The sequence below is a fragment of the Armigeres subalbatus genome, chromosome 3 (genome assembly GCF_024139115.2).
Source record: "Armigeres subalbatus isolate Guangzhou_Male chromosome 3, GZ_Asu_2, whole genome shotgun sequence".
NCBI classification, from domain to species: Eukaryota; Metazoa; Arthropoda; class Insecta; order Diptera; family Culicidae; genus Armigeres; species Armigeres subalbatus.
Window position 1 is genome coordinate 94,370,400 of NC_085141.1, and position 15,716 is coordinate 94,386,115.

The 15,716-nt window shown below is 38.8% G+C and overlaps 1 protein-coding gene across 4 annotated transcripts in view; it reads right to left on the minus strand.

Annotated features, from left to right (window-relative positions):
• The window catches only part of LOC134227016 (histone H3.v1-like), a 110,562-nt gene that overhangs the window by 24,858 nt on the left and 69,988 nt on the right, over positions 1–15,716 (minus strand). For 3 of the 4 annotated variants that reach the window (XM_062708199.1, XM_062708200.1, XM_062708201.1), the window contains exons 3-5: positions 4,810–4,992; positions 4,504–4,690; positions 4,271–4,423 (exon numbers count right to left, since the gene is read on the minus strand). In XM_062708199.1, coding sequence (XP_062564183.1) covers positions 4,271–4,423; positions 4,504–4,690; positions 4,810–4,992 — 523 coding nt within the window. Of the gene's footprint in view, positions 1–4,038; positions 4,424–4,503; positions 4,691–4,809; positions 4,993–15,716 lie in introns of those variants that run through there. The other variant, XM_062708202.1, reaches the window with a different exon arrangement.

Below are 15,716 nucleotides of genomic sequence, written 5' to 3' on the forward strand. Positions count from 1 at the left end.
TTTGGGCAGGTTTGTATGACAGTTGATATGGCGAGGTTGAATTTTACATTATTCTGATTGTGGCGCTCCGTCATTGGGCGCTGGCGAGGGGGGAGACCATATGAATGGATGAAATATTCAGGAGCTTTAACTCCATAGACAATGCATTTTGAATGATCGTTCCAATAGTTGGGAGTCGATTTTAATCGTGGTTGCCAATCTTTATCATGATAATTAAGCTTCTCCACTCGGAGCATGGGACGGAATCGAGTGAGCGTGGTGGAGCTGGGTCGTTTTTGGTACCACCCAAGGCATCAGTGAAACGAAAACCAGGGGCAGATACTTCATACAAAAAGTGTGACATGGGGGTGGGCGGGGTATAAATGACATTTATGGGTTACGTAATCAGTGAATCTTAACTGCGGTGCGGTTTTCGTTCAGTGAAGTCTCTGGAATGTTGCTTTCAGCTATGTAGGTTCTCTTTTCGCCAGCGTTTGGAGGGGAGGCGCTGTAGTCAATGTAATGAAATTTTTAGTTTCCCATACTAGTTTTCATACAAACTTGAACCGGCTTGTGGTCAACCAGTTTTTGTTCAAATCGGTTTTTGGAGGATAATCGGAACATGAGGGGGAATCGAGTGAGCGTGGTGGAGCTGGGTCGTTTTTTGTACCACCCTACTAATATTCTTTGTTTTTTATTAAAAAGACACCAATACTACTACAATATATGACGGTTTTTATTGTACCAATACTTTCAAAGGTTTGTTTTGGTACTCAACCCACCTTCACTGCACTTTGTACACCGTCTCAGGATCAGTTTGAATGTAAACATGTGAAGTCATTAGTATCTTCGCAAAAGCTGAATCGAGACGATGCTTTACGGTTTCAGCATGCCTCCATTTGTACTCCAACATGTAGCGATAAAATATGCGACACTCTTGAGTGTCATTTTTCTGTCGAGCCTACCTGGTTAACTGTATACCGTGATTTAGATTCAATCAGATTAGTCAACGCACCAATTTTCAAATATTTGACTCTAACGAGAAATTTGTGTTGTTATACGCCTGTGAGACATGGTATGTATAAGTAGAGATTATGCAGGAGCTACAAATACTCATCAGCCAAAGTCTACAGTTCATAATTCGGCTTCGCAACTGTGTTTCGAAGATTGAGCTCCATTGACGATACCATTAAAAACCGATATCAACGAAAATCGAGAGTGTAAATGGAAGTCGGCAAGACTTTTTGCAGAAGAGCGGAGGCAAAATCTGCAAGCAAGCGCTGGATTGGAAATCGGGAGACCCAGGGCACGTGGTGACAATAAAACGAATTTAGTTTTCGCCAGTGCTTGCTCCGCAGAATTTTGTTTAGCATCACCGTATAAAACTTGATTTCCCTTAAATTTTAAGTAAAAGAAAGAGCGATAGCCGAATTGACCGAAGGCCACTAGGCCGAAAGCTGTTTAGCCGAATATACCATTTGGCCAAACAGACCATTAGGCCAAAAGGGTCATATAACCGAATAGGTCATTTGGCCTAACAGCCCAAGCAACACAACTTGTTCTAAATCAGTATGAGCAATACAGTTATGACTTTTTGACAAGCCTCAATATGGTTGACAAACTCGTAGGATGGGTGTACCAATTGTCGCCATACATAAGAACAAATATTTTTTTAAAAATAAGTGAAAGGCATTTGGGTGGGCTTCATATATCAAGCGAAAGGTTTTACTTCCTGCTCCTTAGAACAGCTGTGAAAACCACAATAAAATTTGTTATTATCCTCAAAATTGATTAATCCATAATAGGAACGCATGCACCAGTTGTGGCACTATTCTTAATTTTGGTTCCTTATTTGGCAAATCCCATTGTTTTCTTATGGGATTGGCCAAATTGAGACCACTAGTGCGACAACTGGTGCAAAGGACGTCAAAAATTAAGCAAAATCAATTTTTACAATTATGCTTTGCTTGTTCTGGAGGAAATCAAAGATGTTATCGTATCATATGAATATGTTTTATCGATATGAACTTGGTTTGGGGTGATTTGATTTCTTTCTTCTTGATTTGTTATGAAACAAAATATCAAAGAGTTGACATGATATGAGTAATAATGAAAATATTTTTTTTAATTTCAGGTGTTAGTCCCACGCATTTACAGCTGCGGTTCAGATTTGTGACGTCTCACTTCTCATTTCGCACTTTTCCCAGTGAGAGTAAGAAATGAGGAGTAAGAAATTCTTCTCACTCCTTATTTCTCACGCCTCCTTTATCACTCACCATTTCTCACAACAAGAAGTGAGAAATAATGAGTGAGAAGTGAGCTATGTGACTTCTCGTTTATCACTTTTCAATGAGAAAATGGAAAAGAGCGAGTGAGAAGGAAGACGCCTCTTTTCTTATCCATAATTTGTTTTTCTTCTTATTCCTCACTGTGAAATGAGAAGTGAGCAATGATGATTGAGAAGTAAGAAGTCGGTCGACCGTATGACCCGTTCAGCATTCGGTCAGATGGGTTTTGGCCTAATGACTTCGTCGGCCTTAAGTGGCATTCGACCAAATGACCTTCCAAATAAAGATAAGTAGCTATGCTTCTATCAATCTATGACCCTATAAAGAGAATGGGACTTTTGATGGGTTGCTTGGGTCGCTACACAAAAAAGGTAAAAAAGGGTTCAAATATCTTACGTTAGGAACAATCAAACAGATTGAACATTGCACATGAACAACATTAAACATTGGTACTCGGTATACTGCCGTTCTACGCATAATTGTCCCATGTTACCTTTAATGAAAAATCTCAAACTCGAGTCAATTTGTCCCACTGAAACAATGAAGTTGTTGTTTGATGATAAGTGAGACTGAAAACCGTTTAAATAAGTAGTGATCTGTTTTATGTCCTGGAAAAGTGTTGCCTACGCTGATAACATCCCAAAAATATTTGTTAAATTTCAAGATCCAATCAATTCTAAAATTGGTGGGACAATCTGATTCGAGTTTTGATTTTTTCATCAAAGGTAACATGGGACAATTATTCGTAGAACGGCAGTATAGCAAGGTGAAAAAAAAATCAAATTCAGGTCAGCTCAAAGTTGAGCAAAATGATTTCAATTTTGGGTTGAATAATAATTAATGCACGCACACCCAATTGACGCACCATCAGCGAAGTGACGCACTGTATGTGGGCCTCTTCCGCGGAAGAACGGATTTGATGAATCTGAGTGTGGGTTGTTTTGTGGTCCCGCATGGAATGCACTTGCTCGATTCAACGCAACGTCCTGATGATGAAAAGGGAGCAGCCCAGATACCGTTCGCACGGATGGAGCTGTGGGATTATAACACATCAGTATGGTGAAGTCGCTCTTGGACTTCGGAGTAGATGCGCATCATAACAGTTGTGGGTGGATGAAACGGTGGGGGCGTTAGTCGGTGATGCATTCAACAGCGACACATATAGTCAGTTAGCGAAAGGCGAAATGTATGTTTTGAATAGATTGATAGCTCGTGTTATGAGAAGAATGAACAGAAAATAGAAACACATGGTCCCAGCAGAAGAAGCGTTGCAATGTAGTCATTTCAATTACGAAAATTGAAATACGTATAAATTAAGACTTGGAATGGAATACAAATTAACTTTAATGTAATTCTTGTCGAACAAGTGACCACTAATAAGCATTTTTTAAACAATTTTTATGATTATAAAACAAGTAGGACTCTATTTTGGTTTTCTTAAACATTATAACACGTTATTGAGTTCAAGTTCCTTGATTTATCAAACAATAAAATATTAATTGAGAATTGTCAGTCTTGCTTCTTTTGCACTTTTGACCCCAAGTTAAGGTTAAGTTAAATCCCAATTACTTTTTGATAGGAAAGGATATGAAAAGGTGTAGAGTTCTAAAATATACCACAAATAATAACATCGATTAGCTTACAACAGATAGATGGTGGAAATGGCGTTAGCTCACCTATGGGGGGCTTCATCGTTTCGAGAGTTCGAAAATTGATCTTGTCTACCGCGCGGGGATTTGAATGAAATCGTACAATTCTATTTTTTTCCATCTGTTTGGTTTTGATGCAAAATATTTATCTTTCAATGTTGGAAGAATTGCGAGTCCAACACCAATTCATGGCGAATGGCGCATTTTTCTATTACTTTTTTTTATTTTGCTCTCTGTCTCTCTCTTTCACTTCCTTTCTCTGATGATGGATGGATCTAATTGCTGTTTGCTTTTAATTGATTCGAGTTTGCTTGGTTTGTGTATGAGCTTGTTTTTAATTGGAACTATATTTACCCCTGCGCCGACGAGACGGGAATGCTACCGTAGTTGTAGTAGTAGCATCTGGTCTGTTCGCAGATGAAATCTTTCACCGCCAGGCAGTCCTCGGGTTCCCACCGTAGGGAGGGAGCTTTGAGGTGCACGCAGCCCCGCTCGATACCGCTGCTGCTGCAAGGTGGAAAATAATCCGCGTTAGAACATTCGGCATCCGTCACGCGCCGCGCCGAGGAGTGAAATTGGTTACTTACCTGTCGCGGGCGGTGCGCTGGGGCGAGGTGTTGCTGTTGTGATCCAGTGGGTCCAGCCCGGTGGTGGCGTCCGAGGACTTTTCAAAGTAGTCGAAGGTGGCGTTGAATGGCAAACCGGTGCTCATCCAGAGGAACATTCCCGTGCCCAGTCGGTTGCCGGACGTCCAGAAGTTGTACTTGCTGTAGCCTGTGAAGAACGTCCAAATTATCAGGCGGAAATATGAAATACAAAACGACTACAATTTGTTTTTACTAAATTATGTTCCAACAAAATAACTAAACTAAATAAAAAATGATACCACTTACCGGCATTCGTCAGGTACTGCGTCATGGATTCGACCTTCTCCTTGGTTTCAAACGAGGCCAGCTGCAGACCGAGTGACCGGCAGTACTGGTAGGCTAGGAAGTAGTTCAATTCCGGCGAGTAGGGATTCATCCGGCTTACAAAGTACTGAACACCATCCAGCTGGATTGTGGTGATACGTTGACCTGTGGGGAAATTGGAAAAAAGAAAAATAATTGATGAATAATATTGTCACTCAATCTGATGAGCACGTGGCCATTTACATTGGCAACATTCGGAAATTAAGAAAACAACAAACATTTCGCGGAACAGCCCAGTTTTGATTGGTTACTCATTGCGTTATGGTAAGCAATCAATTTATATGTGACAAACCAAACGGTTTCGCCATATTTTCGTGGTTGAAATTTCGCTGTCGGGAATGTCCAATGCATACAAAATAAGTGTTGGTCCATTTGCTTCGTAACCCGGTCCTATCAGTCCCGACAAAAATCTCCAAATATTATTGCTGAATAATTTTGCCACTCCATTGGCATAATCGGTTTTTGTGCCAGGTGGTAGACAAACAAACAGACCGGAAGGTAAAAGCGACGAGATTGGTTTTCGTGACGGAAGGATGAGCGGTTGTCCCATCCTATTTCTGGACAGTCCGGTAAATAAAAATTGTTTTTCTTTTCGGAAGGAGCATTTGTTTGATACCGTTTCTGAAGAATGAAGTAATCCATTCAACGTTAAGAGGTTTTGAGCCGAATGAAAGGTCGAATGCAAACCTTTGCTAGCTCAGCCTCTTTGAGATCCCTACTCAAATTGCTATAAGAAATAACAATTGAAAGTGCCATTCTACTCCAATTTGAGATGCTTACCACGTGCAAACTCTCGCTTTATTTTAGAGAATGCACCCACCTAATTTACCTAGAACTAACTCGGTTATCATAAAAATTGAAAATCACATAAGAATAGTAACAAATAGACCGAAATTATGTGAAAGCCGACCGGTACTTCAAATTAGTTAATTCAATCCACGAAGCGGTAATAGTTTAAAGGAAAGCGTAGTCCTGACTAGACAGCACCAGATGTTCACCAGCTTATAAAATCATTTAAGTTGTTCTTTGCCGACGATTGGATTGGCCTTGATATCGGCCAGGGGGAATGACGTTACAAAGCACCGGTCTTGATAGACGATTCCCGCCAGATAAGTGCCTCCGAATTATTGCCACTCCTGAAACGTCAAGCTATAGAGCTTAAGCATATGCGGTATTTCGTAAAAAAAATCGTTTGAGAGCATTTGAAACTAAATTCCGCGGAATTTGAGTATGGCGGAATCTGATTTCGTTCCGTATCGTTAAGTTACAAAAATTTCGACAGGAAAATCATATTTCTAACGAAATTAAACGGAATTTCGCGGAATTTCGAAAGAGTTTTTAATAATTCCAATTTTCATTTCATACAAAAATTCGGCTGCGCCGCTGAAATCAAAATTTTATATTCATAAATTCCTTCACTAAATCTCACTACGTAATACAATTCTGTATCTTTGATAGTACGTTCAGATTATGAGCTATATCAATTGATATAACGAATCTTGACATGAGATGCCATATACATTATTTCCAGTGAAAACTAGATGTACAAACACTGATGTCAAGATGCTCTATTTCAAGTGATATAGCTCATAATCTGAACGTACTATAACTGAAACGCATTTAGCTTTCCACTTGAAAATATCTTCAATGTTTCGTTGAAAGTGTTCAAGTATAAAACGTAATGCATATCTGTTGATTTAAATAATATTGTTCAGTGAAGTAAAAATAACTTGTAGATCTCTACGTTTTGGTATGCTCTATTTTTATTTAAGTTGACTAAGTTGTGTATGTAATAGATTAAGAGGCGATTGTTCGATTTGTGATCTAGTTGTGGAAACTCTGCGATAAGCGAAATATTCCTCGCTGGTCTACTGAGAATTTTCCGTTTCCCGTTGTCTTTTGAAAGTAAAGGGTGTACGGAATCAAATTGCATCACTTTGAACTACTCGCCAACAACTAGTCTATCAACCGATTGTCATGAAATTTTCATGGACTGAAATACAATATGTAAGCTTTGACTACGTATAACTAATATAATCCTATTATTCTTCAATACATCCAAATGTTTAAGCTTTTTACTTAAATAAACTCATAAGATTTTGTACATGCCCTTAACTAACATTTTTCATCATGCAATCCATTCCAACTAAAAAAAATAACTAATTTTATTGTCTCAGTCGATTGTTTAACTTAAAAAAAAGTCAACTTTACCAAAGAAATCATATTTTTTGACGCCTCTAACTATTACAAAAATCGAAAACAAAAAATCAAAAACGAACAGTGGGTAATGTCTGTGACATAACCGCTAAGTGGACGTAGGACTTGACTTGACAATGCCTTTAAGATACATAATATGTCAAATTTCTCACATCAACTATATTGGATACATAATCGGCGTTGCATACCATTCCTTGGCAAAATCTTCTCATCAAACCGACACAGAAATCAAATCTACCTTGAACAAGAATCATCAAAAAAAAAATTCAGGAAGTATCTGTCCGGTCACGAAATATTAGCCTCGACAGTGGCAACCTTCCCAATGAAGGACTGCCTGAAATAAACCACAAGTTGGCTCAGCAGGGGATGTAGACTGTATCTCAGCCCTTTCACTGAAGAGCCTTCTAATCCGTGCGATAACGACTGAAGGAGAACATTATTTTTAACTCTTAGAGCCTTGAAAAAGGCTGTTTGCTCCGGCTAAGTGCAAAAAGTAAGAAAACGATCTTTTCAAATAACCGCGAATTTCTAGTGATAGTACACCAAAGACTGAATGCGCTGCGAGCAAAAGCACTTTTCTTTTATACCTTATTTTGAATCTTCTCTTCTTCTTCTCAATTGGTGGGCCAATCAGCTAGTGTCTTGTATCCCGCTTCTTTGTCAGCTAAAGCGTCATCATCATCAACGCGTTCGAGAAGGGCTTCTTCTTTTTACGCTTGTTGCTCGCTGCTGGCGTCTATTTCCTAACGGGACTTTTCGCTAGATACAGGCCAATAAGCCGGGCAAGCGAGCTTAGAATTGCAGTTCAGGTGGGAAGTAGGGACACGGCAGGTATTTTCGTCTGTTCGTCATAGTCTCGAAAACCAATAAAAGAGACGCTTTTTGTAAAACTCATACATACCAAATCGTAAGCTCAGGAGAAACGATCTGCTATAGTGGAGTTCTAGCAAATGTACGTTGCTTTCGTTGGTTTTAGCCCCTACGACGATGGACGGAAATACCTGCCGTGTCCCTACGTGTTCTTTTCTGAGACAACATTGTTAGTAGTACAGGTCGGACTCGATTATCCGGAGACTCGATTATCCGGGGACTCGATTATCCGGGGTTCGATTATCCGGAATTTTAGACTCGATTATCCGGAGTATTTTTTTTCCTTCGATTTTTTTTAATTTCTAAATTTTTATTTTCAATTTTATAATATGCAATATGATTATTTTAACAATGGGACGTATCTAGGTTGTGGGAGGGGGTTGAAAAAGGGGTTGTTCTGTATATTGAAATTTAACTATATGCTTGTATATCAACTTTATGAATTCAAATGATTATATTACTGTTATATTCCTACAAAATAGGATTATTTGAGGAAATATGAACGTAGCGAGGGACTAAAATAGGGGTGGTCTACATATTTAATTTTATTTCCATAAATCAATTATTTTCTTTAGAATATGTCTACAAACTTCTCGCTTTAGGAACTTTTCCGTGGAAGTTCGTTTCCTCTTTTCCTTCCATGCAATTACTTAATTGATTGTCAATAAAGCTATTGCATTTGAGACAAAACAGTCGCTCATTTGACAGATGAAAACGTAACCTCGCCACCATAGAAAGATGTTTTTGGGTGCATAACATGGATTTCAGAATTCGCTTTCAATTTATAATTAACGACGATGGATATAAAGCATAAGGCTTTTTTATACTAACAAGACATGAAAACGAATTGCTTATCACCTGATACAAATGCGAAAAACCCTGATTAATCCACCTAGCGGTGATGGTGCCTTTCTCGTGCATTATAAAAATAGTATTTTGGCCATTACTCTTGATCCCATAGTCCGATCTGGCCAGTTTTCAATAGGAAACAATGGTAGTGTATTCTGCGGCGAATGCAACTTGTTGCAAGTAAATCGGTTGAGGGCAAGTGCCCGAAAAAATGAGTGACACTTTTTTACGCGATTATTTCGTAAAAAAAATATTTTGGCTATAACCTCCGATCCCGTAGTCCGATCTGACCAATTTCAAATAGGAAACAATGGGACAGGATTTTGCGTCGAATACAACTTGTTGCGAGTAAATCGGTTAAGGAAAATGCCTGAAAATGAGTGACATTTTTAATCAATTTTTCTATAAAAGAATGGTATTTTGGCCATAGCTTCCGATCCCATAGTCCGATCTGACCAATTTTCAATAGGAAACAATGGTAGAGTATCCTGCGTCGAATGCAACTTGTTGCGAGTAAATCGGTTAAGGATAAGTACCTAAAAAATGAGTGACATTTTTTTTTGGGTTGGTGCGCACAGACACACACACATACACACACACACACACATACACACAGACATCACCTCAATTCGTCGAGCTGAGTCGATCGGTATATAACACTATGGGTCTCCGGGCCTTCTATAAAAAGTTTGTTTTTGGAGCGATCATATAGCCTTTACGTATACTTAGTATACGAGAAAGGCAAAAAAAGGTAGTTTGGCCATAACTTCCGATCCCATAGTCAGACTTGGTCAATTTTCAATAGGAAACAATGGGAAAGGATTTTGCGTCGAATGCAATTTATTGCGAGCAAATCGGTTGAGGATAAGTGCCCGAAAAATGAGTGACATTTTTACGCGATTTTACGTATGAATTTGTATTTTGGCCATAACTTTCGATCCCATAGTCCGACCTGGCCAATTTTCAATAGGAAACAATGGGAAAGGATTCTGCGTCGAATGCAATTTGTTGCGAGCAAATCGGTTGAGGATAAGTGCCCGAAAAATGAGTGACATTTTTTACGCGATTTTTGCGTATAAATTTGTATTTTGCCCATTACTTCCAACCCCAGAGTCCCACCTGGCCAATTTTCAATAGGAAACAAGGGGAAAGGATTCTGCGGCGAATGCAATTTGTTGCGAGCAAATCGTTTGAGGATAAGTGCCCGAAAAATGAGTTACATTTTTGCGTCGTTTTGTGCGCAGACACACACACACACACACACACACACACACACACACACACACACACACACACACACACACACACACACACACACACACACAGACATCACCTCAATTCGTCAAACTGAGTCGATTGGTATATAACACTATGGGTCTCCGGGCCTTCTATAAAAAGTTTGTTTTTGGAGCGATCATATAGCCTTTACCGTATACTTAGTATACGAGAAAGGCAAAAAGGGCAGAGAAATATTTCCCACTGACGTTGTGATAAAACGCTTCGTTCTAGTACAATTGCCATTGAGGTTCATGTGTAATATAAGTCAAAATGCTCCATCAGCGCCAATGTCCTTACAATTGGAGTTTTTCTAAGGTAATTTATCTTGCAGAATATCACCCTTTGAGGAATAATCCATTAGTTTCGTAACTCAAAAATCGCACATTTCCACAGCAAAATCTTCAGCAACAAACGGAAACACGTTACCCAGCAGAGATTGCAAGGACCTGTAAATGGTTATTTTATGTGCGGATCATTGCCTATTTTTTTTATTCTAAAGACCCTTTTTTGTCTCCCTCGGACACGAAGTGTACCGAAAGGCTCCAAAAACAAACATATTTTAGATGGCTCGGAGTTCCATAGTATTATATACCGATCATCAATTGGGGCGCTGTCTGTGTGTTTGAGTACATACAATCTAAACCATTTTTTGGTACTTATCCTTCTCCAATTTGTTTGCGAATGGTTGCATTGATTGGAAAATCCTATTAAGGTTCCCCCTAACGTGACCGAAAAATCGCAACGCGATTCTAACGCTTGGCGAATGCGATTCTGTCGCCGTTTTAGTGGAAGAGTAACTGGAACATTGCCTACAGCGACCCAACGATAAAATCGCGGCGACTAGTTTTAGCCGGACTAAATCACTCAGGTCTGGGGGAGCCTTTACATTGCTTCCTATTGAAAAATGGATAGTTTGGACAATTGACTCAAAACTTTCATAGCTTTCTGGTGAAAATTGTCTAGATCAAACTTTGGGTTCAGAAATAATGGCCAAAATACTATTTTTTCTACAAAAAATGCGTGGATAGTCTAGTTATTATTCTGGCACCTATTCTCTACCAACAAGTTCGATTCGAATGGCAATCCTTCCTCATCATTTCATATTAAAATTTGATGAATCGGACTATGGAATCAAAAGTTATGGCAAAAGTACTATTTTCTATTATACACCAGAAAGTCACCGATACCGTTAGGCGGCTTAATCAAGATTTTTCCAAAATAATTTCTGACTACAAAACTGCAAATACAATAAAACATAAGTTTTTCGTCATTTAATTGCAGATTTGATTTTTTTTCTGGTGATTTGATTATCCGGAGGATTCGATTATCCGGAGTGAAAAAAAAATCGACACTCCGGATAATCGAGTCCGACCTGTAGAAGGAAGGAAACACTCGGACATGGGATTTCGGGTGATAAGATTTAGAATTGGTAACATGGGACAATCATTCAGTCACGTTCGCTTTGTGTGCGGTCAGTATCAAACAATGTTTATCTACATATTTTTTTATCAATGCCAAAAAATCCAACATTTGATGAAAAATCGATTGAGAGTTTATTAATGTTTGAGCTGTTATCGGTGTTTTTTTTATCCAAATAAGATTATGTGAAAGATTTGGACATCTTATGAATCTTTAAAGGCATGGTCAAGCGAAGTCCTTCGCCCACTTCGCGGTTAAATCAGAAAAATTATCCACTGTTAGTTTTGACGCTATTTATGAAAATCACGCATAAAATTTTATCTCTAGAATATTGGATTTGGCACCCAAGTACAATTTCTGTCCCGAAGGGTATTGAAAGCATTGATATTGATCTCTATTATTGGCTCTCTGAAGAACCGTTTGTTTTTTGGACATACATGCTGCATCATGTGGCTTTTTTTTTCAGCCTGTCTCCGCTCAGCACCGATGCCGGCCGGTCTCGGCTCGACTCTGCTGCTGCTGCCGGTATCTGCTCAGCATTGCTGCTTTGTCGGGTCTGTAGGGTGGACTGATGATGTACTGGCTAGGTTTCGGCTGATGATGATAGCTTCGATGGTGTCGAGCCAGAAAAGCGGTCGGTGCAGACTTCATTCCCTGCTAAAAGGTGTGAGTGCTGTTCAATCGATGATGCGGTTGCTTCGCTTGTCCCGGTCAGAATGAAAGGAAAAAATCGCGTTCCGCTATTTTATGGCTTCTCGGCAGACCCAGCGGCTGCTCATTCGCTGGTGTCTGCACCAATCAGAACGTGGTAATGGAATGATGCAAGAATTATGCGGTACCCATATTTATAGGTTCCCTTGATCTCAATGTTTTTCATTGAAAACAGTTTCATGCCTATTGAAACAAGTTTTTCGGGTCTTATCAAGCATGGACATGGAAGGCATACTTGAAATCTGTCGATTTAGGGGCTTACCGCGGAAATTCGTCCACTGAGACGAACGCTATTAACGTTTAAAATCTTTCAACATAGCGTAACGCGGTCGATTTGAATATTTTGAAATGACACCCGGTATAGTAAAGAGAGACGTAAGTCCTACGTCAAAAAGTGCTGCAGTGTGAACCGGCCTGAACAATGAGATTGAGGCTCTCCCAAAATCTGACAAATATAAGTCCAAAATCGGATTTCAGCGCTTTTCTGATTTTTCTGATTTTGGTTGTTTACTAAAAAAGCGACAAAACAGAAAGTTTTTTGGAAAGTTTACCTGTAGGGGAAACTGGACACACATGATCCCCACTTTTTGTTTAGGATATTTCTCGATGTAACATGCACAGATTTTCACGCTTCTTGATGGACTTGATAAAGAATTTAATAAGCTATTCAAAAACGTCATTGGAAGCAATTATTTGTTCATGAAAGTTACCAAAAAATCGATTTTGCCGAAAGATAGAAAATTTGGCATTTTCAAAACTTGCGGGAGACTTGATCCCCATATAGGGGGAAATTGATCCCTTTATAAGCTGAACATGTTTAGGTTCTTCCAAGTCTAATGAAAGGTTAAATTGGTCTAGCCTCAAATCCTAATAATTCTTCATAGTCTGCCGTAATATCAGTCGTGCGAAAATTAAATATTGTGGGTATCAAGCAAGGCAAGTATTTTAGTTCTCGAATAGAGTAATAGTGACAGATAGAATGTCTGCTATAGCAACAAAATTGGCCATTTTCTCCACTAACTCCACTCTTATTTCTAACTATTCACTCCACTAAAAGACAGTGGTCATATCACGACAACCATGATGTTTCCAAGAGGATCTCTCTTTGTGATTGATACAGTTATGATACCAAAAATGGTTGATCGATACATAAATATATCTTTGTAATTTTAGAATCTAATTATTCTATTAAATCTCTGAAAATTGGCCACACTGCAAATGCCATGGCCATCCCTGAGTACCTGTTTTGGGACCAATAAAAAAAGACTGTGATACCGCCATCGGGGGTGACAATGGGTCTGGGGGTGAGAATGGGTCATCGTTCTCACCGGCAGTCTAGAGGTAGTAGAGCAAAATTGTTCAAAAAGGTCTCTTATATTTTGGTCTTCTTGCCCTCAGATGCATTCAATCTATTCTACAAGCATTCTAAGTAGCTGAAACAGTGACCCATTCTCACCCCTATTTGACCCATTGTCCCCCCGACGACGGTACATCGAGCTCGCCAGACTACTACCAATACCACAACCGTGATCATACCAGGATGATGACTACATACATCAATATGGTACTATCACGCATCATCATTTTTGTAGTGCTTGTTATTATTATCTTCTTCTTCTTATTGGCATTACATCCCCACACTGGGACAGAGCCGCCTCACAGCTTAGTGTTCATTAAGCACTTCCACAGTTATTAACTGCGAGGTTTCTAAGCCAGGTTACCATTTTTGCATTCGTATATCATGAGGCTAGCACGATGCTACTTTTATGCCCAGGGAAGTCGAGACAATTTTCAATCCGAAAATTTCCTAGACCGGCACCGGGAATCGAACCCAGCCACCCTCAGCATGGTCTTGCTTTGTAGCCACGCGTCTTACCGCACGGCTAAGGAGGGTCCGTGTTATTATTATACAAATGCGATTTCTCTTAAACGACTGAACAAAAGATGTTGAATGAGCCTATTATTAAAAATTCTTTAAGAAGATTTACAAATAAATGGTGATTGTAAGCAAACTTCTCCTAGTTCAAACGGAAAAAAAAATAATACCAGATCGAACAATACTGATTTTAAGCCCTGTGATTTGTTGAGTATTTTCAAAGCTTAATATAGACTCTTTTTCATTGAAAATAATGTTAAAATGCATTTAATAAAACTAATCAACTCCCTCTCCAGAGGTGAGCCAGCCTAGGGCTGCAAGCCTCTTTAATAAAGAAATAAAAAAAAACTAATCAAAACTAAGTATGTTCAACTACACTTTGTTCTGGTTAATGAAATAAGGCTATTGAGAAATTCAAATTGCGCGTGTATTGTCTGATTGACAAAATTAAAGAGAAATAAAATTATTTATACTATTTAACTAGAAAAGAATTTTAACAGATCAATTTATTTACATACAATACAATAATATGCGATGGTATACAACAAACGCCTTAATATATGCAATATCGGGATCAAGTGTGTCCAAACTGTGGGGGATCAAGTGTGTCCATGTTGAGTATTTATCTTGTTTTGTTTTTTGTATTCAATGGAAAATAAGCAATAGTTAATTGAATGAATTTATTCAACTCTACAATAATAAAACTTTGTCCAGTAAAAATTTGGTAAGTTTTGGTTGGACATATTAAATGTTATTAAACTTTTCTCCTTTGAAGAAAAAAAGGATTGAGAATGTTTAAATAATAAAACCTCTCTAAAACCCATATACATAAAGTAACTAATATCAAATGTTACTCAGATTCAATAATCTATCTAGCGGATTCGTTTGCACATATCACTGGTATAAAAATGTGATTAGTTTTCGAGAAAACAGGGGGGGATCATGTGTCCCCGGGGATCACGTGTGTCCAGTTTCCCCTAATAGTACGTTCAGATTATGAGCTATATCACTTGATATGGCAAATCTTGACATGAGATGCCATATGCATTATTTCCAGTGAAAACTAGATGTACAAACACTGATGTCAAGATGCTCTATATCAAGTGATATAGCTCATAATCTGAACGTACTATAATAGTCGGATGATCGAAAATGTTGACGTTGGAGTTAGAAACCAATACGAAATGTTGACGCGAAAGGCCAAACAAACCAAAACACTTTATGTTCCATAATGATCAATTTCTGAGGCTTCCGAAGCTCGTGTTTTCATTCCAGACCAGTATCTTTCGATCGGCCGCAATTCTGGTGATGTTGGGGTCAAAGGCACAAAATTGGATTACTAACATCTTTTTATAAGATGTGGAATATGGAGGTGAATGCGCAAGATTTATTTGCACACATCCTGTTCCTTCGGCTGTATTTTCGAAACTACTGGAAATTTCATAATGAAATTCATGCAGTGTGAATAACACATGCTGAAGCCGTCTTCCACAAAATTTCGTTAAAATCAGCCCAGGAGGCGAAATGTTATCGACTTTTGGAAGTGATGCAATTTGATTCCGTACACCCTTTATTCAGTTTAAACAACCATTGTTTGAAAACAGTGAAA